This window comes from Passer domesticus, chromosome 13 (assembly GCF_036417665.1).
Source record: "Passer domesticus isolate bPasDom1 chromosome 13, bPasDom1.hap1, whole genome shotgun sequence".
NCBI classification, from domain to species: domain Eukaryota; kingdom Metazoa; phylum Chordata; class Aves; order Passeriformes; family Passeridae; genus Passer; species Passer domesticus.
This window is the reverse complement of record NC_087486.1, coordinates 12,501-40,380: the sequence shown is the minus strand read 5'-3', so window position 1 is coordinate 40,380 and position 27,880 is coordinate 12,501. Positions and strand designations below refer to the sequence as shown.

The 27,880-nt window shown below is 47.1% G+C and overlaps 1 protein-coding gene and 2 long non-coding RNA genes across 8 annotated transcripts; all 3 read left to right on the top strand.

Moving 5' to 3' along the window:
• Positions 1-100: 100 nt before the first annotated feature.
• Positions 101-3,238, top strand: EGR1 (early growth response 1). The gene is made up of 2 exons (XM_064388032.1): positions 101-538; positions 843-3,238. The coding sequence occupies exons 1-2, from the start codon at positions 304-306 to the stop codon at positions 2,138-2,140; spliced, it is 1,533 nt and encodes a 510-aa protein (XP_064244102.1). The 5' UTR covers positions 101-303; the 3' UTR covers positions 2,141-3,238.
• Positions 3,239-4,406: 1,168 nt separating this feature from the next.
• LOC135279945 (uncharacterized) lies at positions 4,407-12,462 on the top strand. Of its 6 annotated transcripts, none has more exons than XR_010347085.1 (4): positions 4,407-4,660; positions 4,942-5,102; positions 7,219-9,344; positions 10,080-12,462. It is a non-coding gene; the product is annotated as an uncharacterized LOC135279945 (long non-coding RNA). The 6 variants fall into 6 exon arrangements; XR_010347086.1 differs by having other exon boundaries at positions 7,219-10,159; positions 11,036-12,462; XR_010347084.1 differs by having other exon boundaries at positions 7,219-11,171; positions 11,724-12,462.
• A 1,971-nt stretch (positions 12,463-14,433) lies between these two features.
• Positions 14,434-18,100, top strand: LOC135280298 (uncharacterized). Its single transcript, XR_010347310.1, has 8 exons — positions 14,434-14,551; positions 14,681-14,816; positions 15,171-15,290; positions 16,222-16,262; positions 16,364-16,405; positions 16,500-16,835; positions 16,913-17,958; positions 18,058-18,100. It is a non-coding gene; the product is annotated as an uncharacterized LOC135280298 (long non-coding RNA).
• The last annotated feature ends 9,780 nt before the right edge of the window (positions 18,101-27,880 follow it).

Genomic DNA, 27,880 nt, shown 5'->3' with positions numbered 1-27,880 from the left:
GCTTCCTGCTTTCCATATATGGCCATGTACGTCAGGGCTGGGGCGGGCTGCGGCCGGTGAGACCCGATATATAGAGGCGGTGCCGGAGCGGGCGGGGAGCCGAGCGCTTCCAGCGGGCAGAGCCGGGGGGAGCCCCGGGCGGGCGGGCGGGGAGCCAGGAGCCGAGCGCTTTCAGCGGGCAGCGCCGGGGCGACAGCGGCGCAGGGCGCAGAGCAGGCGACGGCCGCCTCGCCGCAGCCGGCCCGTCCGCCGGCCCCGCGGCGGCAGCGCCATCACCCGTCAGAGTCGGAGCCCGGCGCCCTCATGGCCGCGGCCAAGGCAGAGATGCAGCTCCTGCCCCCGCTGCAGATCTCCGACCCTTTTGGCGCCTTCCCGCACTCGCCCCCTGCCATGGAGACTCACTATCCTAAGCTGGAGGACATGATGCTGCTCAGCGGCGGGGGTCCGCAGTTCCTTGCCCCGCCCGGGGCACCCGAGAGTGCGGGCTTCGGCGCCGCCGGGGAGCCCGGAGAGCAGCACTTCGAGCACCTCGCGGCAGGTAAGCGCGCTGACCTCGCCCAGGCGGGCGGGGAGTCCCGGTCTGCAGCGGGGGCAGCGACGCCTGCGGGAATTCCGCGCTGCAGCGTCGCTTCTGTCCCGGCGGCCGCGCGGGGGGATTCTCCTGTGTGCGTCAGCGGCTCCGGACTAGCTGCGGCTGGAGACCTGCCAGCGACGCTGCAATATGTTACGCTCAATTAGTAATTAACCAGAATCTGGGGCTGCGCCGTGAGAGGGATGGCTCGCGAAACACCGGCAGCAGCTGCAGTGGCTGCTGGAATTAATAGCTATTCCTCTCTTTGCAGACACTTTTCCCGAAATCTCCCTGAACAACGAGAAAACCCTGCCAGAAACCAGCTATCCCAACCAAACGACGAGACTGCCACCGATAACCTACACGGGGCGCTTCTCTTTAGAGCCGGCCCCCAACAGCAGCAACCCCCTATGGCCAGAGCCGCTCTTCAGCCTCGTCAGTGGGCTGGTGGGCATGGCTAATGCACCTCCCACATCTACGCCTACTTCATCATCACCATCCTCCTCCTCGCAGAGCTCTCCACTGAGCTGTTCTGTCCAAGCCAGCGAGAACAATCCAATTTATTCAGCTGCACCAACGTTTCCCAATTCCAGCTCTGACATTTTTCCTGAATCCCAGACCCAGTCTTTCCCCAACCCCTCTGGAGCCCCCATCCAGTATCCACCTCCAGCTTATCCGACTGCTAAAACCAACTTTCAGGTGCCAATGATCCCGGATTACTTGTTCCCTCAGCAACAGGGTGAGCTCAGTCTAGTTCCAGCTGATCAGAAGCCCTTCCCAGCTCTCGAGACCAGAGCACAGCAGCCTTCCCTCACACCACTGTCCACTATTAAGGCATTTGCTACGCAGACTGGCTCCCAAGAGCTGAAGACCCTCAATGCTAATTATCAGTCCCAGCTGATCAAGCCCAGTAGGATGAGGAAATACCCAAACCGTCCCAGCAAGACGCCTCCTCATGAGCGTCCCTATGCCTGCCCAGTGGAGTCCTGTGACCGGAGGTTTTCACGATCTGATGAGCTAACGCGGCACATACGCATCCACACGGGACAGAAACCTTTCCAGTGCCGCATTTGCATGCGGAACTTCAGCAGGAGCGACCACTTGACTACGCACATCCGCACACACACAGGAGAGAAGCCGTTTGCTTGTGACATTTGTGGCAGAAAGTTTGCCAGAAGCGATGAGAGGAAGAGGCACACTAAAATCCACCTTAGGCAGAAGGACAAGAAAGTGGAAAAGGCAGCTCCAGCCACAACTGCTTCCCCAATTCCTGCCTATTCATCCTCTGTGACTACATCCTACCCTTCCTCCATCGCCACCACTTATCCCTCCCCAGTGCGCACAGCATATTCTTCTCCTGCTCCCTCTTCCTATCCCTCCCCTGCACACACCACATTCCCATCCCCTTCTATAGCAACCACTTACCCCTCTGGCACTGCCACTTTTCAGACCCAAGTGGCCACTTCCTTCTCATCTCCAGGAGTCACCAACAATTTCAGCTCACAGGTAACCTCAGCACTTTCAGACATGAACTCAGCCTTTTCTCCAAGGACAATTGAGATCTGCTGAAACTACCTTCTGGAACAGGTGAATTCACCTTTTCCATTGGTATTATCAGACACGGAGTCTCCAATTACTCCCACAACACCATACGTTGCAAGGCTATTTAGTTTAAACTTCAGCTGCCTGAATCGACTGCTGCTTAAGTTTTCCACCTCTGTTGAATGACTTAATTTGCATGGACTGTGGATATAAGTTCAATATAATTTTCCCCGTAAACAATAGTCTTTTATTAGGAAGAAAGGACTTTTGATTAAGTATCTAGCTGATGTAAATTGTACATGTGCCATGGTTTTGCTTTCCTTTAGGTACTATTGATGTGGAAAAAATCTTTGCATATTCATATTGTATAATTTGGAGTTTGCAGGGCCATATTTTGTAAATGTTAGTTCTATTTCAGTGACAATGCTACAATGCATTTCAAACTTCTTTGGGAACAACACTTACTGTATTTGAGCATGTTGGAGTGATGCTATGTAATTATCACCTGATGAGACACTCACATATGGCAGAAGTTTTGTTTTAAAAGTTACAAGTCTTGGTGCCTTTTTGTGAAGCCTTGCTGACGTCATGCGTTTGTGTGAGTGGATGCTTTGCATCTTGCCTTAAAGTGGAAGAGATGTTACTCAAAGAATGTAAGGAAAAGCAGGGAATGGGTGGGGAGAGGACGAAAAGAAAGGGCCAGGGGATGGAATGTAAGCAAAAAAAACCCCAAAACCCAAAAACAATCAGAAAAAAACCCAAACCAAACAAAAAAAACCCCACAACAACAACAACAACAAAAAAACCCAAAACCCCACACCCTCTCCCCCTCCACCTCTCAAAGTATATTTTTGTTACAAAAATGTAAATTTATATATATAAATATATATATATTCAGGAGTTGGAATGTTGTAGTTACCTACTGAGTAGGCAGCAATTTTTGTATGTTATGAACATGCAGTTCATTATTTTGTGGTTTCTTTTTACTTTGTAATTGTGTTTGTTTAAATGAAAGTGACTGTTTGGCTTCTAAACACATTGAATGCGCTTTCCTGCCATTGGGATATTTGGTGTACAATACCCTTCAGAAAAAAAATAAATAAAACAACAAATTGTGCAGACTTACACTTTCCTTGAAATTACTACTTAGGAAGACTGCACCACAGTAATCCCAACTCCTTTAGTTGCTTCAAAGCCAATACATAACTACTTGTCTCCTGGAAAAAAAAAAAACCAAAAAAATCCAACAAAACAAAACAAAACAAACCCCAATAAATCTGTTTAAAGAAAGGAGATGAAATCAATCTTATGTCCGGTTGCTTGCAGAAAGCATGGGTGGCAGACTCATGTCCTTGCATTAGGTGCATCACCACCTCCTTTGAAGTAGCCACAGTTTACTGTCTAGCCTTATGGAATTTTGACTGTGATAAAAACTGACCAAGTAGGCTGTCAAGCAATGCTTGATGAGCCTGAGGGTGCCCCGGGTTCTCCAGAGTATTTTGAAATTAGTAACTTCCATGTCTAAAGAGGGGAAAAAAAGATAGGTTCTCTTTGGTGTGAAAAGTGGTCTAAGACGCAGTAGTTCTTGGCTATGCAGGAATGAAGGCCAGTGCACCCTTGCTAGAAGGGTGCACATAAAGAAAATAAGGCATGGGTCTTCTGCATCCACTATTTCCCTAGCCTTTGTCTCATAAAACGGAAACAGTTTTCAGGGAAGAAAAATGCTTTATTAGAAAGCATTGCCCATACATTTTCTGCAAGATCTTTCTTTTGCTGTTGGCCTGAAGACAGGATTTCTGTTTCTTAAAAAGTTTGCTTCTAGTCCAATTAGTAGGATGAGTCGGTTTCAAGAAGTTTGTTCCCAAGGAAACAGCAGGTGTTGTCACTGACAGGGAAAACCCTCCCCCTGTAGGAAGTGCAGCGGCGAGGAAGGAAGCGAAGACCTCTCTCTTTTGCGCTTACGCGCAGAAGACTCGTTTACTCGGAACTAAACCTCGGTTGTTTGTGATTTAAAGCCCACTTCAGGTCTGACCACTAGAGACAGGAACGGCCGCCCGGCTTGGCTCGGAGGAGACCCTCCCCGCCAGGCTCGAGCGATCGCGGTGCCGCGCCAGCGCCAGGAGCGCGCCGGGGGCGGCTCCGGCTGAACAGAAGCCCCGTCCCCTCAGTTTCCCGTCCGGAACCGCACCGACCAAATTTGGAATTTCCTTCACGCCTATTATGGAACTTCCGCGGCCCAAAAAAGGAGTTTCCGGCTCAGGCGTTCCGGGGCTGCGCCGCGCAGCCGCCGTGATGCTGCGGCGCACTCCCCCTCCCCTTTCCCCCAGCTCTCCCCCTCCGCCCCCGCCCCTCGGGAGGCCCTCGTCGGCGGGGGCGGGCCCGCACCGGCGGTGGGTCACGCGCCTCCGGGCGGCGCGCCGCGGCTCTCCGTGGGGCTCCCAAAGGCCGCTGGAGCCCAGGCCGACCATCAGCGCTTCTTCGCTGCTGGTTACTCTTCGTTTTCCTTGACAAGGACTGCGTCGCTCTTCTTACGCGCCTCCGAAGTAGGTAGGATACCGTCTAACCTGGGGAGCGCTGCAGAGGCCGGTGACCTTGTCCACCCAGGCTTTTTCTCTGCAGACTCTTTCCGTAAGCGACCGTTTACGTGGCGATAGTCCTGGACTAGGTGGCTGGTTTGCCCTTTAATTGCACTAGAGGAAAAATGACTGTTCTGTTTTCTTTTCCCTTAGAAATAAGGAGCTAAAAATTAGTTCGCGCATACTCGGAGCCCTGAGTATCTGGTGTGGTACGCTATGTGACGTGTTACATTTCTTCTTTTTGTTTTCTAGAAATGCCTCTGGAGACTTTCTGTAAAGCTGGTAAAATGAACTGTTACAGATATTTCTGCTGTGACTGAGAACTGCTCTTACTGAGTAGCTCATGGGCCCTGACTGGAGAGATGAGACAACACGGAGAAAAGAGATACAGGCAGAGACTTCGTAGTGAATAGGTACGTGGTCATGGGCCTTTCTTTCCTTTAGGGCTTTCACTCGTATGTGTCCGGACTTTGTGCATCTGAGCAAGACCTCAGGTAGCCCCAAGAAAAATAACTTTGTAGACTCTGAAGTGGTAGCTGGCAGACTGAAGGTGATCTGAGCTGTGGCAGATGCCCTTAGAAGGGCTGTCCCCAAGTAGGTGCTCACCGCAGTCTGGTTGGACTAAAGCTGAGTGTAGCAGCTGAAGACTGGCTCCTGAAGAGTGTCTTTGACCCATTCTAAACCAAATTATTAACTAGGACTGACCCCTTCTAAAGCAAACTGCACTGTTAACTAGGGCTAGCATGTTTGGTGACTTTTTGGTATAAGTGGTAGTTTATTTCAAATGTTTTCTGTTTGTGGCTCTATAGACTTTAGTATCCTGAAGAGTTTTGAGTGCAGATAATAAATTTATGAGGAGGGCTTGGTGGTGTGATTGTTGAGCTAAACATCCCATGTTTTTACCTGTGTGCATTATCTTAATGTAGCCCTAATAAGTACTAGTTAAACCTAAAAAAGAGATTGCATGTTTTAAAGTGCACAAAGACTCTAGGATGAGATGTGAGATGTAGCTAAAGAACAAGAACTTTAAAAATAGTTAAGCTTTTCTGCTATAATCAAAGATCAGCCTTGACTGATACCCTAATCATTTATGGTCTTGAATGAAACTCTCTCTTCTAAATTGCTGAGGCTGACGCTTATACATAATCTCTAGCACTTTCCAGCCTTCAATTTGTCATAATTTTTTGGCACTGTCATAACCAAAATGGTGCTGTCACAGAAGTATTTTCAGTGTTTCAATATTTCACTTCCATAAATACAAAAAGCATTATCAAAGTATGCTTTTTGATCCCTTTTTTTTTTAAGAAGCATATAGGCTTATCTTTTGTGAGCTTTTCATACCCCATTTTTACATCTCCAAACATGTATGATATTAGACAATAATGCTACTGGTAAATGTTGATAGTTGAAAGTTCTGCTATTCATGTCCTCTAGGTTGACCTGGCTAATATGATGTGACTTCTCCTATCCCAGCTACTGTGATAGTGGGCTTCTCCTGTAGCAGTACAGCTGTTGATCAGTAAGAGATCTGCAGACATTGGAGTTGGAGAGATGGGGAGAAAGAGTTTCAATTTGATCACTAAAAGGCACAGAATGCTTTCATCCTTTTGGCAAGATGCAGTTAAAACTTTAAAACAGACTGAGCATTACTTTTTATGTCTGCGGCTGTTTTTCAATCTGACCAGGGTAGTCAGGGATGGCTTTAGAAGCTCATGAAAACATGTTACATAATGAATATCTAAAATCTGTTTACCCTAATTACTGCACTTGTTTGACTGCACCAGTCTGTGTAGCTCTCAGGTTATCTACCAGAATGTGCCCAGCTACGTAGCGAGTCACTGAACTGCCTGGTGCATTCTGACATGTGGCATTCTATGAGCTTAGCGTGTGAACTGGACCTAGGTGTCTAGATTTGCCTGCATTTACAGGAATTCTAGTCATAGCCGCCTTGAAATACTTTTAACCACACCTTAGCAAAATCTAAACATTAGTCAAAGAAGCGTGGTTAAGCTATGGAGTGAATGAGTTTAGTTTTACCATTTTTAATGCTTTTGCCTATATTTTTCTTCAGAATACTTGAAAAAAGACCGGAGCATAAGGAAATGAAGGGACAGGCTCAGTTGAGGGAATCTTACTACCAGTTTTTTTGAACAGAACATCAACAGTGGATCTTTGAATGCTGTCTAAAAGGTTTCTTCCTAATTAGCCAGAGATTTGAAGTTGGAAGTAGGACACAAAGTTGAAGGGAATGTGCAGCAGCAGCATTTTGTTCTGAAGATGCTTGCAGTTAAAGTGCATTAAAAAATGCACTTTGGGACGTGAATCTTAGGTTCTGTTTGTGGAAATAAGTGTTCTGTAATTATGCATTGATTTTAAACATTCAATACACAAGACTAAATCTCTTGCTGGTTTTAGAGCATTGCATTGGAAGTCTGTGTGGTTTCTCTTCTTTTCCTGTTCTTAAATGAACTTAAAGTAACTTTAAAACAAAATAAATCAACTTTCTCTTTTTTTTTTTTTTAATTTTAGATGCTGGAACTGCCTCTCTGGATGTGTGCTGAGCTCTCACTGCTATGGACTGTGCAGCCTTAATTGCTGCAGGTCCTGTTCTCACTGAAGAATTGGAAATAATTATTAATTAGACCACAGAGATGTTTCCTAAAACCTTTCCCCTTTTTCTGCCTTTAGTGGTAGATCTTCTCTTTCTGCCTTTGAATTTACAGTGATTCTCTGATGTCATTCACCTGCCCAAATTCCTTGCAGCTCCTGGGGTAGAGAAAAGCTTCTGCTGTGGCTGAGGTTCAGTGGGAAAATGATACCGTGTGTTCCACCTCCTTAATAAATGTAACTGCTCTTTATATCTTAGAGAGTAGACTTAGTTAATCCTTTTTCAACAGAAAGTGGCAGGCTGAACTCACCTGAATTACTGAACCATACTTTGGATAGTTTAATTTTTTAAAAGAAAAACAAACAAACAAACCCAGGCTTTTTGTCTGTGGGTTTTACTGGTATTGCTCCTTAATTGAGCCACACCTTTAAATAACAACACGGGCACTTTCTGGAAACAGCGTTCAGTACATTTTGCACTTTCTCATGGGAACCTCTGGGCTTACGTTTTTCCATTGCCAATTTAATTACAGGTCCAAGCTGACAGTGTCCCGTGTATCTGGTGTTCATTGATCTGTTTGTGATACTAATTTCATTTGGTTGCAGAGCTGGGCTTTTGGGGCAGATGATGCCCCTCAAGCCACGAGGCTTGTTTAAACCTTGTACTCTACTTTTTGAAGATCCAGGGTGGGTGAGCAACTTTGCCTTGTTGCTGTATTAGGGGATAGCATTCAGGAAGTTCCTACAATCTTCACATTGAAGTTGAAATGTTCAAGGATATCTGTGTAATGGTTCTCAGGGATGAATCTTACTCCCACCAGTCTGTAGCGTGGTAGCGTAGGACCCAAAAAAGTAGGGTGTGAGGGACAGGGTGGATAGGAACACTTCCGCCACCAGAGAGAGTAAATCTAAACCAGAGAGTCAGAACTGGGAAGTGATGACCTATTGCTCCACCACCAGACACTGTAAAAACCGGAAGCAGCAAGTCATAACCCCAGAGTGACTACCAATACTTCCACAACCAGACAGAGCAATCTGCAACAGCTGCAGAAAGCATCTTTAACATCTATCTCTGAAAACCAAATAAAACCACCTTGAAATTTAGTTAGCAAGGTATAGGGATTTGCAGCTACTGGGTGAATACTTTTAGCAACTCCATTAATTGCCCATAAATCTTGCAGTACTCTAAGTTCCGATAGGTTTCCTTACTGGTAATATAGGAGTATTAAATTCTGATTTTCATTCTTTCAACAATCCTCATGTCAGGAATTTATTGGTTATTTGCTCTATTCCTTTTCTGTCTTCCAACCTTAAAGGGTATTGCTTTCTAACTACTGGCCTAACTCCTGTCTGTAGTTCAATGTAAAAAGGGTCTGCCTATTTTGATCTTGATTGCATATCAGTATGCCATACTGATTAGGCATTTGCTCTAAATAGTTACTGTTTGTTAGTCTTATGTCAATTGTCAGTCCTAATGCTAAAATAAATTTGTCTTCAGATACCTTAATTTCTTCTTCTCTAGGCTCAGTTGTAGCTTTTAAATTTTCAAGCAAATCACTGCCTAGCAGAGATTTGGGTGAATGAGGTAAATAAAGAAACTGGTGTATTCCTGTCTTCTTCCCGATTTTATATATAAGTGGTTTCAGGAAGAATGCATTTTCTGGCTGGTCGGTGGCTCTTACTACTTGAATGTGTTTCTAATTTTTAGGTATCAATGCTTGATTTAAGATCGAAAGCGTGGCTCCAGTAGCTACTAAAAATTCAACTCCTTTATCATTCCACGGCTGTATTTTAACCAGCAGGTACACTAGGTAAGATCTGGTGGTCCCCATCATTCATTATAATCTAGAGTGGCTACAGTAGTTTCTTGTACTTTGTCTGCTAACTACAGGCACTGGTGTTTCCAGTGTCCTTCTTTCTTACAAGATGCGCATTCATTTGGCCCCAGCTTAATCTGTGGTTGGTTTGAACCTCCTCTGCCTCTGGTATTCCTGCCTCACCCACACCCTCAACACCGGTGCTGATCCAGAGCTGCCAGTATGGCTGTAGTGAGTTCTTTCCTCTTTTGTTGATCTATTGTACACCCTCCATGCTTCTCCCATTAATGCCTCTAAATCTCTGTTTACAGGCTCCTTCAGTTTCTGAAGTTTCTGCCCAATATTTGGGCTCGGTTGCTCTAACATCAGGAGAAGCTAACTGTTGCTTTCCCATATCTGACAGGGAATCTAGGGTTGCAAATTTACACATCGCTGCTTGGAGCCTGTCCACAAAGTCAGTGGGTGACTCATGCTGTCCATGTTTAATTGACCAGTTAACTGCTTTTGGAATAGCATTTTCTAGCCCAAATTTGACTAGATCCTGGTACTTAGTTAACGTCGCATAGCTGCCTGCATCATTCAGGTTTTACAATAGGAAACAACTGGTCCACTGTACCTTGGTAAGGCTCCACTGGCAGTTTGTCCCTGCACATGTGCTCTGGCTGTGTTTGTCGCTAACTCTTTTTCTGTTAGTTCTGTCAGCATTAAATCAATATCACCCCAATCTGGGTTTTGATTCCTGACTACTAACTCCATCCTTTTTGCTACTTTGCTTGGGTCTCCTCTATAATTCCAAACTTGTCCTGGCCACCTATTCGGGTCGCTAGTGGAAAAGGGGACCTTCCTGCACAGCTTCTCCTGTGGGACCCACTGCTTGCCTTAAGGGGGCGACCAAAAGCAAAGCTTTCTTGGTTTTACTCTTTGTACGTGCTATCATCGTGGTTCCTGAACTTGTCCGCTCACCAGGATCATCCATCTCATCCTTACTACCACTCGGGCTTAATTGAAGGGGAGGAGCAGCCGGTGGAGAGTGTACAGCTGGCCTGGTAAGTCTCAGACATCCATGACACTGTCTTCCTCATGCTTTTCTGCCTACTTCAAACATCTCTGCCGTATACTACATGCTGAACAACGTCTCTTTATTTTCCACCTGATATCTCTTTCCACAGCTAGAACCAAAGGGTCTTGTGGGGCCGAATCGATGCCACATTGCTTCTGCCACTCGGGTTAAATTTAAAGTTCCATTAGAGAGCTACTTTTCACCACTTTCCACTTTATGCAAAGGCCACCACTGGATTACCTGTCTTGAAATTACCCCTTGGGACTCCTCCCAGATTTTTCCAATGTGCTAAAATATATCCTAGCAGTTTTTTATAACATTTTTACTTCCTGTGTTACCCATTTTTAATGCTATCCAAATTTCCACACTTGTACATTCTGTGTTAGTACTTCTACTTTCTTTATCTTTATTCCCCATGTACTACACTTAACACACACTGGGCATCTCTGAGTCGCCCGGCACCACTATTCTCTTCTGACAAGTACTGACAAGCAACGTAAACAAAAGGATTTTTTGTGCACAAAGCCACTTCCACACAATACACAAGGAATTGGGGTATGATAGGACACAAAATGAGTTTCCTAAAACACACAAGGGAAACAACTAATGTTCTTAAAACACAAAATGTACAAAATAACGAATACCACAATCAAAACCCAAAATGCCAAGGCCAATACCAAAAGGCATTGGACTTCTTTTGGGGACTCTAAGGCCTTGCATCAACTTCAGGAATTTCACCTGTGATACAGCACCCTGTGTGGTATGTCTTACAGGACCTACTTAACAGAGACCTGAAACAAAATTCCAGAACAATCATCAAATACCTGTATTTCCTGTAGTGGGTTCTTGTCTATCCTTGCAGAGAGCCGGTGAAGCGTGGAGTCCCTCCAAGAAATTCTCAGCGCACGCCGAGGGAGTCCCCAGCTCCAACAGATCTTGCAGCCAGGCAGAGAGTCCCGTCCCGCCGCGAGGTCACCAGAGCGATGCTTGAAAACTAGGCAAGAAAACAGTACTTGATAGCATAAGGCCTATAGAGCAGGTATTTGTTTATTCGACGCTAGGGGTGAGGGAGATAGCTCGACCACAGACTCACTTGTCCATTCCTCACACATTACTAGCTTTTGTACTTGTTTTAGTTAACATGCACATTATACTTTCCTAACCTTCATATTGTAACGTTTTCTGATTACATGAATACATGAGCGGTTGCAGTCCAAGGTTGTGGTCAGACACCTGGTGGTCATTTTGGATGAAGGCTCGTAAGTCTTCCTTGGGCTCAGACTTTTCACCTCTGTTTACTGCACACACCGTATAGAATTGTCTACTCAGATAGCCAGTTGTTAGCTTTTTGCAGTTAGCTTGTTCTGCTAAATTTGCTGATTTTAAAATGTGCTCCATTCATATCCTGTTACAAAGTAACTATTTCTCTCTGCATAGCTACAGCTTTTGCAGGGCTCACACACTGTCTTACTGCCTAGGCATCGCTTTGCTGAAGAGTTTCTAAGTGTGGCGGTGGGCTTTGCTGCAGCTGGAACTTATTTCTGTTTCAGGAAACGTCTCATCATATAGTCTGCGATTTGACGGTTCCTGTGCCAGGTTAATTGTAGTGGAAGACAGCAAATGAAGCCAGGAGACTCAACTTAGGATGCCCCAGGTACCTGCCAAGCACAGATTACGAAATACCAAACCCCCGGGTTATAAAAGCACTAAAATCTCATATTACAAAAGACAGAAAAAAGCCTACAAAACACTAGGTTCCAAAATATCAGAATAACCCGGTTTCAAAATACTAGAAACCCAAATTTCAAAGTATCAGAAAGCCACGTTTCAAAATCTCAGTTTTGAAATACTGGAACACCACGTTCCAAAATACCAAAAAAACCCAGGTTCAAATTACCAGAACAGCAAGTTGAGAAATATCAAAGTAACCCACTTTTAAAATACTGGAACAACAAACCCAGAAATACCAATGTAACCCAGTTTCAAATTACCACAGTAGCCCAGTTTGAAAATACCAGAATACCAGGTTCCAAAATACCAAAATAATACAGTTTCAAATATTGATATTCAGCAAAATATCAAAATGACCCAATTTCAAAATACCAATTTTCTCATGTGTTATACTGGCAAGATTTCCAAACGTAAAAGAATGCATTATTGTGAAAATGAGATCTTTGGTACCAAAATGGATATTTTCTTCTCTGAAAAGCTTTCCCTGATGACCATTAATACATGTATTTTTTTTCATCATTTTGCCAGAGGTAATAAAAATTTTACTTTAAAAGCAAACATCTGTAGTAGTTGTCTGCTTAGATTGTGTCTGCGAGAACTGGCATTTGGGCCGGAGAGCTGCCTTCAAGAGCAAAGGGTGGAGTAAATCTGTTCCCTGCAGATGCCTGGGCAAAGACTGAGAAGCAGAAAAAGGGAGTATTTATAAACTGTATCAATATTTCACTGAAATTCAGGGTGGAGCAGCGAGGGGGGATGCTCAGGTTCGGTCAGGATTAGGTGTAGACAACCCAGCCAAACCCCTGACACCTCAAGGGGTTTGTCAAAAGCTTCAACACAAACACAAGTCAGTAACAGCTATAGAAGAAAAAGTGCCAGTAACCGCTTATGATCTGTGGAGAATTTCCTCGGTAATTGCAAAGCTAAGACGTACGGAATTTTGGAGGCAGAATCCCAGTTTTGGCCACGGGCACACAGAGAAGGACAGTTCATTTCCTTGGAAAGGAAAGTCTGGCACCCCATTGTTTAAGGGGCAGACAAAGGGCTGTGTAGGGGAGGGAACTCCCACAGGACCTTTCTTCACCTCATCCCCCCCACTCCAAGGTCTAGCAGCCCCCCATGCGACCAGCCGCTTTCAGAGGGCTACCCGGGCACACCTGCACAGGGAGCTGCTCGTCCAGAGGGGCTAATGGGGGTATCCCAAGCCTCCCTCCAGGAGCTATGGTTGGAGCATCCAGCAGGGACCAGGGAGCAGCTGGACCCACCCGGGCACAGAGCATCACTTTGAGAAAATGCCAAGGGAAGAACCCTCTCGCCAAGGGGCAGCACCTGAGTGGGCCGGGCAGCGTGTGGGGTTCCAGGGACGAGCTTTCAGCTTTCCCCTTTTATTGTGTCAGTCTCTCCATAGAACCCACGACCCTCCACAGCACTCCCAGAAAAGAGAGGGGTTATTAGGAGAAAAGAGGCTTAAATTGAAGGAAAAGGCTTACTTTTCCATTATTTTTTGTGTTCAAATTGTGAGGAAATCTACATCCCCTGCAATTTTAATAGTCTCAGTTGAAAGAATCCCTGCCTTTTCTACAGTGTTAGGGGTGTTAATTGACAGGGAGTCCCCATTTTCCATTATTTTCCAGTTTAAACAGAAGGGGAAAACCTTGACGATGTTTTTTATGTGTTTGAATTAAGGGTAACCGCTCCCTTTTTGTTGTTCTAAGGCTTAAATTGAGGGGGAAGCCCAGCCGTCCATCCTCCTTAAGGGTTTGGATTGAGGGAAAAATCCCTCTTTTTTAATGACTGGAGAGATCTAAAGGGAGGAAAATCCCTCTTTTCCTGATATTTCAGAGGATTAAATCAATGTGAAGAAGCCATTTATTTGCCATAGTTTCAGTGGAAGTAACTTTTCCTCATTTAAGGGGTTCACTTGAAGGAAGCTCTGCCTTTTTCAGTATTTTAAGGGTTTAAAATTACATTTCAGGGTACTCCTTTCTGTGTCCTAGGAACAAATATCTCAGAGAAGGATGAGCCTGGCATGTACTTAACCCTTACACTGCCTGGGAGACTATTATTTTTCTTATTTTTGTTCATAATGTAGATAGACCTACTAGAGATCCCAAGGAGACTTAGGTTATTCATATCATTAATATTCTTCTTCACCCTACTTAGTCACACATGAAGTACTACTTAGCCATCACTAAGGAATAATTATGTAAATTAACAGCAAATTACCTAATTTATCTAGCTACGCTGCCTAAACGCAAAGTTTTATTTCTTACCGGTTTTCTGCCCTTTTGCTCCAAGTAGTTGCAGCAAAATGGAAAAGTATTATCATTTTCCTGAAGAGTTTTCTCCTGTAATAATCACTTTAGTCCCCTTGAATTCAAGTCAGAGGAGCCAAACAGCTGCAGCCGCTCCGAGGGCTTTTATACCCGGTGGGTTTTGCCCCCTCCCTTTTCCTGGGTGCCATGGGAATGAGAGGCGGGCACCATCAGGGGTATATTAACCCCAGCCTTTGCAGAGGGGCTTCATTCCCTCTCTGGGATCTGCTGGTATAAGAGCTCTCCTCTCATTTCAGTGAAGAGGCCCTTTTAGCTCATCTCAGCTTGTTTTCAGCAGGTGCTTTTGGGCATGTGGAGCAACAGAGGCTTTGAAGGTACTGTGGAAAAAGAAATATTGAACACAGGGAGTCTTTAAGTCCATGATATTAGATTCTATGTTTAGGGGTGGTAAGGTGCTTTTGTAATTTCTGGTTTTGTTCTTGGTTTTTTGGGTTTTTTTTTAGGAGGAGCACAACTTCCAGAAATCCCAGGTTGTGTCAAGTACCCCCCTTTTTCAGCAGATTCATCACATCACAAAAGGGACCTGCCTTGTGTCAAAGATGATGTTTGAGATTGAGGATTGTGACTAGGAGAGGGAAGGTGAGCAGGGAGAGGGGAGGGTGAGCAGGTATGGGGTTAAGAGTTATTGTGGGGGGTCTTGAAGGCAGCTGGGTGAGAAACAGTGTCTATTTGAGGGCCTCCCAAGGCTTTTCACAATTGTGGCAGAAGCATTTACATGTCTTACAGCACACAAGCTCATCCACTGCAGTCACAGAAATGCCATGTAACTTTGCCTCTCTCTAAGCCAGGTGCCACTCATAATAACAGCCACAGCCTTGGACTCAGGATAAAGCCGGAGACTTGAGGACCCAGGCACACTCAGGAGAGGGCTTGCTGGGATTTGGCCCACGTAACACAAAACTCATACATTGTTTTTGGTTTACTTTATTGCAGCTGACTGAGAGGTTAACACGCGATTGTGGCAGAGGTGCTCTGTGGCAGACTCATTTCAGGTTCAACCTGGATTCACATCACCGGTCATCCAGAAGATAAGTCAGGGGCCACGGCCTGGAGGTGGGATGATAAGAGAGTAGCGGGTTGGAAATTCCTGGGACGGATTTAAAAATTAGCAGGGGGTAAAGGGATGTCCTCTAAGTGGCCTCTTAAGACAGCTCAAGGGAGACACTCTACCTCTGAATGCAGCTGTAGGGTGCGCAGTGCAGAACAGTTCCGGTCTCTGTGTTGTCCGGTGTACTGTGTTACCTACTGTGTCTTTGGGGCTTCTTGGATCAGATATCTGCCTTTTCCCGTCAAGGCCCTTACCACAAGCATCAGCCATCTTCTCTAGGTTCTCGAAGGCTCGCACTTCTCGGCAGGCTGCCAATATAATTTGTTCTTTTACCGGCGGGCTCGGCCGCGTCTCCGAGTCACATCTCGGAAGCATCGAGTCATACGTCTCTTGAGGCCTTGTGCCTGGCTGTATCGCTATCCATCCTTTCCAGCCATGAGCTGTAATATCCAGGGGCTTGTAAGATTGTATGATATGGAGAAACATAGCATTGTCTCACAGCCATCTTGATCATCATGACTAACAGTTCTTAGGTCACTCTGTTCCAGTCCTTTCTTGTGCTGGTTGGAAAAGCCTTCTCCATCCACTGTCACCTTAGCATCAGTCATCTCTTTTGGCATTCTATTGGTCCTTGACATTATAAATCTTGCCAGGAACTTTTTTCTCATCCTTGCCTCACACGGTGTGTAGCATAATGTGTCGTGTTTAGCGTCCCCTTGTTTGTCATGTCCTGCGTCACGGGTGCCTGCACGTATTTGTGCCGGAGCTGCTCTGCCCCGCTGCATAGTCTGGTGCGATAGGACAAGTCTCAGGGACTCGAAATTTGTAGTGTGGGGTGTAGTCGGATTCTACACGGTATTCCTAGATGGACACAAGATGTTTGGAGGTGTGAAGTTATCCTGCAGCCCTTTGACTTTCGTCCTAACTTTTTTTCAGATGCAGATGGATAAAAACGGTGGCACAGCACTCCATCCCAGGTGAGTGGGTTCCCCCGAGCAGGTCAGTTACCATTTGTCTCTGCAGGGGGAGTGTAATGGTGACTCTGTGTTACAGCATTGTTCTTTTTGTTTATTTTTAGGAAGTAAAGCCATCTAGCAGCAGTCAAGGCAAAGTGGTCAAGGTGAGCAGAGACCAGTGCACAGTAGTTGTTGTTATTGCTGAGATCTCAATTTCTGGTGTAACTGTAAGCATGCATTCTCGTTTGTGTGCTTTAGGCAATCCATTTGGAGTATGCATAACTCCCCGTCACACACTGGCCGATGGACTGTGATCGCTGCTCTCATGAGCCCTGTGGAAGTATTACCGGACTTGATGATGAAGCCTCTGCCTTTTCTATTTAAAGGTGTCACCCGGGGACCCTTTAGCAACAGCCGAGGAGTTGCGGTGAGTTGGGAAATAGGGAGGAGGAGCGAGGGTCCACTCTGGTTGCAGCAATGCCACATCACCCTCTCTCCTCTTAACCGAGGTGAACCCTGCGATGACGAGTCAGCGTCTGAGCGCAGCGGAAGCGTGCGGCATTCATAAGAGACCCAGGCATTGTTAGGAGAATGGTGAGTAGCAGAATTGTCGGGTTTTGGCCGATGTGCTGCCAAGATCTGGCATTGATGCTCTGTTTTCTTGAATGCAGCTGACTAAGAGACAACGGCCCGGTGACAGCAAGAACTTCCCAGACGGCGAGGCGGCCTTCTTCTGCACCTGACACAGAGCAGCATCTGCAGATAAGTCGAGGGCTATGACCCACAGAGGGGATGATAGTGGGGTGCTGGGTTGGGCCTCACAGGGAGGGGGTTTTGAGCCTGCTTTGGAGATGGGGATGTCCAAGAAGTGGCCCCTTAGGCCACACAAAAACCAAGTGTCACTTTTGATCACAATGCTGAGGTGCGCAGGGCAGAGCAGTCCCGGAGTGTATTGTGTCGCTTGTCTATCGTGCGTTCTATGTGTTTGGCTGTCTCATGTCTTTTACCTTAGCCCTTTGAGGGGCCTATCAGAAACCCTGGCATCATTTTTGGCATCTGTGATCTCTGCATTTTATGGCCTGGCACCAATGACACAGGACTTTTGACTCAGGAGCTTGGACCGGCATTGGAATTGCACCTCTCTTTAGGAGCATCCAGTCAGATATCTTTGCAGGTCTTGTTCTGAGCTGTACGTACTGCTGTGCATTGCAAGGATCCATTATGGCAGATTAGGGCTTGTAAGAATGTGAGGATAGGTAGAGGATTCTGACCATAGGATTCACAGGCATCCATCTTTGCAGTTCTTAGAAGGAGCCATTCTCTTAGCAGAAACTTCCTCCACAGTTCTCTGAGCCTCATCGGCTCACCATCGGTCTCACCTCATCTAATGTTGCGTTCTCTCGGTCCTTGCAGTCATTCTTCTTATCAAGAGATTTCTGTCCCTGTTGTGTCCCCCTTGTTTGTCCTGTCCCGTGTCACGGGTGTCTGCACACATTTGTGCCGGAGCTGCTCTGCCCTGCTGCATAGTCTGGTGTAATAGGACAAGTCCTGGGAACTTGAAATGTGTAATGTGGGGTTTAGTTGGACTCTAGATGGTATTCCTAGGTTGACCCAAGGTGTCTGGAGCTGTGAAGTTGTCCTGCAGCCCTTTGACATTTGTCCTGACTCTCTTTCAGATGCAGACAGATAAAATACATGGCAGAGCACCCCATCCCAGGTGAGTGGGTTCCCCCGAGCAGGTCTGTCCCTGTTTATCTCTGCAGGGGGAGTTTAAATGGTGACTCTGTTACAACATTTTTCTTTTTCTTTATTTTAGGAAGTGAAGCCTTATAGCAACAGTCAAGTTGAAGTGGGCAAGGTGAGCAGTGGTTAGGAGCAGTTATTGCTCCGGTCTCAAGTTGTGGTGCGACTCTAAGCCTTTGTTCTTGTTTGTGTGCCTTAGGCAATTCTACTCCGGTTATGCCAAGCCCCTGTCACCCACCGGCTGATGGACCAAGTCTGCTGCTCTTGTGAGCCCTGTGGAGGTATTGCAGGACTGTGTCATGAAGCCTTGAAATTGATTAAAGGTCCCTTTTGGGTAGCCCTCAGGAATGGCCAAGGAGTCGTGGTGAGTTGGGGGGGTAGTGAGGAGGAGCCAGGGTCCGCTCAGTTCTCAGCTGTGCTACATCACCTCGTCTCCTCTTTACCCAGGCGTACCCTGCGACGACGGCGTCGGTCTCGGAGCACGGCCGAAGCGTGCGGCCCGAGGACCCGGTCATTCTTAGGAGGCGGTGAGTAGCAGACTTGTTGGGTTTTGGTTGATGTGCTGCTACGATGATGCACTGATGCCTGGTTTTCTTTATCTTGATCGACTAGGAGACAGCAGAAACCTCCCAGGCAGCCTGGTGGCCTTCCTTTACACCTGATGTGGATTCTCATTCCTGGACATCCAAGAGATAAGTTGAGGGCTGTGACTTACAGAGGGGATGGAAGGGGGCTGCTGTGTCAGGACTCACCAGGTGGGATTTTTGAGTCAGCTTTGGAGATGAGGATATCCAGGAAATGTTGTCTTAAGGCCACACAAAATCAAAATGTCACTTTAAATCCCAGTGCTGAGCTGCACAGGGCAGAGCAGTCCCGGTGTGTGTTGTGTCACGTGGCTATTGTGCATTATGTGTTGTTTGGCTATCTCATGTCTTTTACCTTAGCCCTTTGAGGGGCCTATCAGAAACCCTGGCATCATTCTTGGTCTGGCACCAATGCCATAGGACTTTTGACTCGGGAGCTTGGACCGGCATTGGAATTGCACCTCTCTTTAGGAGCATCCAGTCAGATGTCTTTGCAGGTCTTGTTCTGAGCTGTACATACTGCTGTGCATTGCAAGGATCCATTATGGCAGATTAGGACTTGTAAGAATGTGAGGATAGGTAGAGGATTCTGACCATAGGATTCACAGGCATCCATCTTTGCAGTTCTTAGAAGGAACCATTCTCTTAGATACTTCCTCCACAGTTCTCTGAGCCTCATCGGCTCACCATCGCTCTCACCTCAGTCATCTAATGTTGCATTCTCTCGGTCCTTGCAGTCATTCTTCTTGTCAAGAGATTTCTGTCCCTGTTGTGTCCCCATTGTTTGTCCTGTTCCGTGTCACGGGTGTCTGCACACGTTTGTGCCCGGGCTGCTCTGCCCTGCTGCGTAGCCTGGTGTAATAGGACAAGTCCTGGGAACTTGAAATGTGTAATGTGGGGTTTAGTTGGATTCCAGATGGTATTCCTAGGTTGACCCTAGGAAGTTGTCTGGAGCTGTGAAGTTGTCCTGCAGCCCTTTGACATTTGTCCTGACTCTCTTTCAGATGCAGACGGATAAAATCCATGGCAGAGCACCCATCCCAGGTGAGTGGGTTCCCCCAAGCAGGTCTGTCCCCGTTTATCTCTGCAGGGGGAGTTTAAATGGTGACTCTGTTACAACATTTTTCTTTTTCTTTATTTTAGGAAGTGAAGCCTTATAGCAACAGTCAAGTTGAAGTGGGCAAGGTGAGCAGTGGTTAGGAGCAGTTATTGCTCCGGTCTCAAGTTGTGGTGCGACTCTAAGCCTTTGTTCTTGTTTGTGTGCCTTAGGCAATTCTACTCCGGTTATGCCAAGCCCCTGTCACCCACCGGCTGATGGACCAAGTCTGCTGCTCTTGTGAGCCCTGTGGAGGTATTGCAGGACTGTGTCATGAAGCCTTGAAATTGATTAAAGGTCCCTTTTGGGTAGCCCTCAGGAATGGCCAAGGAGTCGTGGTGAGTTGGGGGGGTAGTGAGGAGGAGCCAGGGTCCGCTCAGTTCTCAGCTGTGCTACATCACCTCGTCTCCTCTTTACCCAGGCGTGCCCTGCGACGACGGCGTCTGTCTCGGAGCACGGCCGAAGCGTGCGGCCCGAGGACCCGGTCATTCTTAGGAGGCGGTGAGTAGCAGACTTGTTGGGTTTTGGTTGATGTGCTGCTACGATGATGCACTGATGCCTGGTTTTCTTTATCTTGATCGACTAGGAGACAGCAGAAACCTCCCAGGCAGCCTGGTGGCCTTCCTTTACACCTGATGTGGATTCTCATTCCTGGACATCCAAGAGATAAGTTGAGGGCTGTGACTTACAGAGGGGATGGAAGGGGGCTGCTGTGTCAGGACTCACCAGGTGGGATTTTTGAGTCAGCTTTGGAGATGAGGATATCCAGGAAATGTTGTCTTAAGGCCACACAAAATCAAAATGTCACTTTAAATCCCAGTGCTGAGCTGCACAGGGCAGAGCAGTCCCGGTGTGTGTTGTGTCACGTGGCTATTGTGCATTATGTGTTGTTTGGCTATCTCATGTCTTTTACCTTAGCCCTTTGAGGGGCCTATCAGAAACCCTGGCATCATTCTTGGTCTGGCACCAATGCCATAGGACTTTTGACTCGGGAGCTTGGACCGGCATTGGAATTGCACCTCTCTTTCGGAGCATCCAGTCAGATGTCTTTGCAGGTCTTGTTCTGAGCTGTACATACTGCTGTGCATTGCAAGGATCCATTATGGCAGATTAGGACTTGTAAGAATGTGAGGATAGGTAGAGGATTCTGACCATAGGATTCACAGGCATCCATCTTTGCAGTTCTTAGAAGGAACCATTCTCTTAGCAGATACTTCCTCCACAGTTCTCTGAGCCTCATCGGCTCTCACCTCAGTCATCTAATGTTGCGTTCTCTCGGTCCTTGCAGTCATTCTTCTTGTCAAGAGATTTCTGTCCCTGTTGTGTCCCCATTGTTTGTCCTGTTCCGTGTCACGGGTGTCTGCACACGTTTGTGCCCGGGCTGCTCTGCCCTGCTGCGTAGCCTGGTGTAATAGGACAAGTCCTGGGAACTTGAAATGTGTAATGTGGGGTTTAGTTGGATTCTAGACCGTATTGGTAGACGGACACAGGATGTCTGGAGCTGTGAAGTTATCCTGCAGCCCTTTGACATTTGTCCTGACTTTCTTTCAGATGCAGATGGATAAAATCCATAGCAGAGCACCCCATCCCAGGTGAGTGGGTTGCCCCGAGCAGGTCAGTCAGCGTGTCGTAGGCCTGTGTGTTTGTCTCTGCAGGGGGAGTATAAATGGTGACTCTGTTACAGCACTGTTCTTTGTTTTTATTTTTAGGAAATAAAGCCGGATATCAGCAGTCAAGGTGAGCGGTGACTAGCGGACAGAAGCTGGTTTTATTGCTGAGATCTCAATTTCTGGTGCAACTCTAAGCCTTCACTCTTGTTTGTGTGCTTTAGGCAATCCATTCAGAGTATGCCAAGCCCCCATCCGCAACCGGCCGATGGACCGGGTGTGCTGCTCTTGTGAGCCCTGTGGAGGTATTGCTGGACTCTGTGATGAAGCCCTGAACCTTTCTGTTTAAAGGTGCCATCGGGCTGGCCTTTGGCAGCCACCGAGGAGTTGCGGTGAGTCGGGGAATAGGGAGGAGGAGCGAGGGTCCGCTCAGGTTTCAGCAATGCAACATCTCCCCATCTCCCCTTAACCCAGGCGCACCCTGCGACGACGGCATCGGCCTCCAAGCGTTGCTGAAGCTTACGGCCTGATGAGACGGTGAGTAGCGGAAGAGTTGGGTTTTGGGCAATGTGCTGGTAAGACCATACACTGATGTTTTGTTTTCTTTAATGTAGCTATGAGACAGCAGCCCTTTGACAGCAGGAACTTCCCAGATGACGAGGTGGCCTTCTTTTGCACCTGATGCAGATTGGCATCCCCAGATGTCTGAGAGATAAGTCAAGGGCTACAACGCCCCAAGGGGGTGGAAGTGGGGTGCTGGGTTGGGACTTGCCAGGAGGGGTTTTTGCATCAGCTTTGCGGATGAGGCTATCCAAGAAGTGTCCCCTTAGGCCACATAAAGGGAAAGTGTCACTTTTGATCCCAGTGCTGAGGTGCACAGGGCAGAGCGGTCCCGGAGTGTATTGTGTCACTTGTCTAACGTGCCTTATGTGTTGTTTATATGTCTCATGTTGCACATCTTTTACTTTAGCCCTTTGAGGGGCCTATCAGAAACCCTGGCATCATTTTTGGCATCTGTGCTCTCTGCATTTCCTGGTCTGGCACCAATGCCACAGGACTTTTGACTCAGGAGCTCGGACAGGCATCAGAATTGCACCTCTCTATCAAAGACATCTGACTGGATGCTTCTAAGGTCTTGTTCTGAGCTGTATGGGCAGCTGTGCATCGCAAGGATCCATTGTTGTGGATTAGGGCTTGTAAGAATATGAGGATAGGTAGAGGATTCTGACCATAGGATTCACAGGCATCCATCTTTGCAGTTCTTAGAAGGAACCATTCTCTTAGCAGATACTTCCTCCACAGTTCTCTGAGCCTCATCGGCTCACCATCAGTCTCACCTCAGTCATCTAATGTTGCATTCTCTCGGTCCTTGCAGTCATTCTTCTTATCAAGAGATTTCTGTCCCTGTTGTGTCCCCCTTGTTTGTCCTGTCCCGTGTCACGGGTGTCTGCACACGTTTGTGCCGGAGCTGCTCTGCCCTGCTGCGTAGCCTGGTGTAATAGGACACATCCTGGGGGCTTGAAATGTGTAATGTGGGGTTTAGTTGGACTCTAGATGGTATTCCTAGGTTGACCCTAGGAAGTTGTCTGGAGCTGTGAAGTTCTTCTGCTGCCCTTTGACATTTGTCCTGACTCTCTTTCAGATGCAGACGGATGAAATCCATGGCAGAACTCCCTATCCCAGGTGAGTGGGTTCGAGCAGATCAGTCCCTGTTTGTCTCTGCAGGGGGAGTGTAAATGGTGACTCTGTTACAGCATTGTTCTTTTTGTTTATTTTAGGAAGTAAAGCCGTCTGGCAGCAGTCAAGGCAAAGTGGTCAAGGTGAGCAGTGACCAGTGGTCAGAAGCACTTGCTATTGCTGGAGTCTCAATTTCTGGTGCAACTCTAAGCATCCACTGTTTTTTTTTTTTTTCAGGCGGTCCACTTTCAATCCATGCCGGCTGAGGATGCCCAATGCCAGGTGGGTTCAAGCTTATGGTGTACTTGTGGCTTATTTGTCAGGTTAGGGAGGTTAGGCAAAGAAACAAAGAGCATGCTTTTTTGCTTTGTTTCTTTGCCAGTTCCATCACTGCCCTCGGTGTGCCAAGGAACAGACGTGAGGGGGTGAGTCTGTTTAGGCAGGGTGACTCATAGGCGAGTGTTATGCAGCAGCATGCTAAGCGTGTACCTTTTCTTTTTGCAGGTACCTTCCAGGCAGACTCTGGAGTCAAATCAAGATTTGAGGTGAGCTGGGGCAGTGGTGTGGAGGAGTCCCGGGGATTACTGTTTTTGAGGGCAATAGTCACATTTTCTGTTTTGTCTTAGGTACCGTGAGGAGCTTCGTAGCCAAAGTTTGGAGAGAGCACCACCGAAGCACACGAGACAGTCTCAACTTCCATGTCCCACCGGGGATGGATTTTGTCGGCTCATCTTCCAAAAGCTAAGTGTTGGGGCCCATAGTTGGGAGAAGGGGAAAAACCTTTACTATCACAGGAGGCCATGTGTCGTTAGCTTAGCGGAGCAATCCGTAGCGGAACAGGTCCCTCGGAAATAAAGGGAGAGGGTTTCTCCTCGGCCTCACCGGAGCCTTTGCCGGGCAGGGCAGTTCCGACCCGTGTCCGCGTTCTCGCGAACTTTGCGTCGTCAGCCTCCTTCGACCCTCGACGTCGTCACGGATCTTTCTCCCGAGGAACTCGCCTTCATGTCCAGAGCTGTAGCCACCATCACCTGGCCGTCTTTGCTTCCTTCTCTACGCCCACCGAGCCTCTCGAGCATCCTCTTAACTGCTTTGGCACTAACTTCTTTTAAGGAGTTGCATTTCATCGTCACACGCTATTGCTATAGGACTCACTTTCCTTTGGCATCTTTGGCCTCTGGCTCATCTTGCGCTAGGAATCTTGAGTCCATAAGGTGAAACTGCTAGGCAGTTTCCACTTGTGTCTGTGTTATGTCACCTGTGTCTGTTATGTTGTCTACGTTACGATGTCTGCGTTATGTAGTCTGTGTCCATCGTCTTCCGTGTCGTAGGCCTTTGTTACATCTCGACACCGTATCGGCATCATTCCGTGCCGTATCGGCCATATTTTACTCGCGTTCCTTCCCGGACATTGCTTATTCTGCCATCTCTCTTTTGAGACACAAAGAAGTACACAAGATGTTCTCATCAATCTTCCGTCTGAGCTGTGGTAGTGCCTTTTTCTTCCTGTGCTATTCTCTTGGGCTTCTATAGGGAGTGTCTTACACCCTCCTCACGTGACTGCCATAGTTCTGTAGGTTCCATCTTCTCAAAGGGTACGGTGCTCAAGAATTAATCTTCCAGAGAGTTATCCGAAGTCCTGGTTTACATTCTATGTGCTTATGTTGTATGTACCTATGTTGGCTTATATTGTATGTAATTATATTGTATGAATCTTTGTTAGCTTATATTGTATGTGCTTATATTGTGTCTAATTATGTTGGCTTATATTGTATGTACTTGTACGGTATGTAATTATGTTGGCTTATATTGTATGTACTTGTACGGTATGTAATTATGTTGGCTTATATTGTATGTACTTGTATGGTATGTAATTATGTTGGCTTATATTGTGCGTGCTTATATTGCGCCACTTACAGTCGGAGCTGCCCCGCCCTGGCATGTAGTCACAGTTAGGTAGAACAGTTATAGAAACTTTACCATTCATCTATCTTCTATGGGATTTTGGATAGAAAACTTAGGGGCCCAGAGCAGGGACAAGTCCTAGCCGTCAGCCACTTGTTGACTACCTCCCGTTGTCTCACAGGTCCCCGAGGTGACCGCTTTTCCCGGAATCTACCATTTGACGTCAAGGAGCGGCAGCCCGATGACGCGTCAAAGCACGTTGTTCAGGGTTTCAAGTAGGGCTGCAGCGAGCGTGTAAGTTGAAGAGCGTGCGGGTCTGCGTGAGTGCGAGCGACCGTCTGTGTCCGCTTGTCTCTGCATGTGCGAGTGTATGCTGACCAGATCTAACCTTGTGCGTGTGAAGTTTGCCTTTCAGGTTTTTCAACACATTTTAAAATTTAGAATAAAAAATCCCCAGCTGGGGGGTTTTTTTTTTCCCCCCCCGGCTGGGTTTTTTTTCCCTCGGTCCCGGCCGGTCCGCGAGGCGACGTTCATCGCCAAAGTTTGGGCGCGGACCGTCCCGGGACCGGGGTTTTTGTCAGGCAGGAGGATTTTTTTTGGAGGTTCCCGGGAACCACGTTCCTGAGGAGCAGCACGAATGCATGCTGGGGGTCAGCAGGGCTGTTGAGATGTGAGTGAGGGTGGGTTTGTGTGTAAGCGAAAGGAGAGGTGTGTGTGTGTGTGTGTTGATGAGTGGTTCTAACCTTGTGTGTATGACTTTTTCCTTTCAGGTTTTTCAACACATTTTAAAATTTAGAATAAAAAATCCCCAGCCGGGGGGTTTTTTTTTCCCCCCCCCGGCTGGGTTTTTTTTTCCTCGGTCCCGGCCGGTCTGCGAGGCGACATTCATCGCCAAAGTTTGGGTGCAGACCGTCCCGGGACTGGGGTTTTTGTCAGGCAGGAGGATTTTTTTTGGAGGTTCCCGGGAACCACGTTCCTGAGGAGCAGCACGAATGCATGCTGGGGGTCAGCAGGGCTGTTGAGATGTGAGTGAGGGTGGGTTTGTGTGTAAGCGAAAGGAGAGGTGTGTGTGTGTTGATGAGCGGTTCTAACCTTGTGTGTATGACTTTTTCCTTTCAGGTTTTTCAACACATTTTAAAATTTAGAATAAAAAATCCCCAGCCGGGGGGTTTTTTTTTTTCCCCCCCGGCTGGGTTTTTTTTTCCTCGGTCCCGGCCGGTCTGCGAGGCGACATTCATCGCCAAAGTTTGGGTGCGGACCGTCCCGGGACCGGGGTTTTTGTCAGGCAGGAGGATTTTTTTTGGAGGTTCCCGGGAACCACGTTCCCGAGGAGCAGCACGAATGCATGCTGGGGGTCAGCAGGGCGGTTGCGATGTGAGCGAGGGTGGGTTTATGTGTAATGTGAAGGAGACGTTTACAATGGATGAGTGTTGCGTTCTGCGTGCCGCTTTTGTTTTGGGGTTCCTGTAAAAATAAAGCAAAATGTAATGAAAATAGAAAAAAAAGGTTATCTTGTGTTTGTGTGTTTGGCTTATACTGTTCTGTGTTGTTCTGTATTTGCATTGCTGTATATTGCTCTGTATGTAAATTGGACTTTTACCAGCATGGGTATGGATTGTATCTGTATTTGCATTTGTATACACTGTTTCCATGTGTTTTGCTGAAGTGTAATTGAGAAAAATCAATCAATAAAGTGGAATCAACCCTAATAAAGATACACCACCACCCCACCACCCCCCCTCCGGCCCCTGTCTGTATTTGGTGTGGTTTTTTCCACTGCCTTTGTTCCTTTTACCTCTCACTTTACTTTTCTGTTTCTGGCTTCTTTTCTGTCTGTCTCAAGCCCTGTGTTGGTTTCTCAGTGCCTGTAGCTCTGTCTGTGCTTGTGTAACTGTTTCCCTGATTTGTTTTCCCTCTGTTTCTGTATTTTACTATTTCTCTCTAACTCTCTTTTTCTTTTGTCTAGCCTTAACTGTAATTGTGTTCTTCTTTTCTACAGTCACTTGTTGTTTTTCCCTCTCCTCCCCTTTTCCCTGCTTTCTTTTTTGGTCTAACTCCTTTCCTTTTTCACTTTAATCCTAGCCTGTCTTCCTTTTCACTCTGACTCCTCTTGTTAACTGTCTTGTCCTCCTCTGTCCTCACGCTTCTGTTTTCTCTTCTCTTTCCCCCCCTCTCTCTTATCCTTTCACTCTCTTCTCTTTTCTCCCTGCCTCTCTCTTCTTTCACTCTTCTCTTCTTTCACTCTTCTCTTTTCTCCCTCCTCTTTTCACTCTCCTCTCTTTTCTCCCTCTTCACCCTTTCTCTTTTCTCTCTCTTCTCTTCACTCTGTTTTTCCTCTCTTTTGTTCTCACTCTCTTTTCTTCTCCACTCTCCCTCTTTTCTCCATTTCTCTTCCTTTTTTTTCTAACTGTGTTTCACTCTTTCCTTCTATTTTCTCTCTACCTTTTTTTTTCCACTTTGTCTCTCTTTCTAGACTTTAGAACTAAAAAAGCAGCAGTAGAAACTTCCAGGCTCCCTAGGAGTAAAAAAAAAAAAAAAAAAAAAAAATTTAGAAACTATTTACTCCCTGGGAGCCTGGAAGTTTCTACTGCTGCACCAGACATATAGTTTTTCTTCTTTTTACATACAGTAGATTGAGGGGGCCATCTCCCCCCAGCCCCTGCACCTGTCAGGACCCCAAAACAGTACACAAGCACCACAGCATGAGTATGCTCACCCACATCACCACTCAAACAATAATCACACACCTACGTACACAAGCACACCACCCCCGTGAACACCAAACCCACCTAGGCGCAGAAAACCCCACCGCGCCGGGTACATCCCGCCGACAGCACTACCCCACCGCCCCCTGCCGACCAGCATCAGGTACTGCCGCTGCAGCGCCACCTGCGGGCCGCAGCGCGGATCTGCAAGTACAGCGCCACCTGCCGAGTACTACCGGCAACTGCAGGCACAGCACCCCGCATTACGTCAGTGCGTCCATACGTTGCTCCGCCCCTAGTCACGCCCCGTTACCCGCCCCTAACC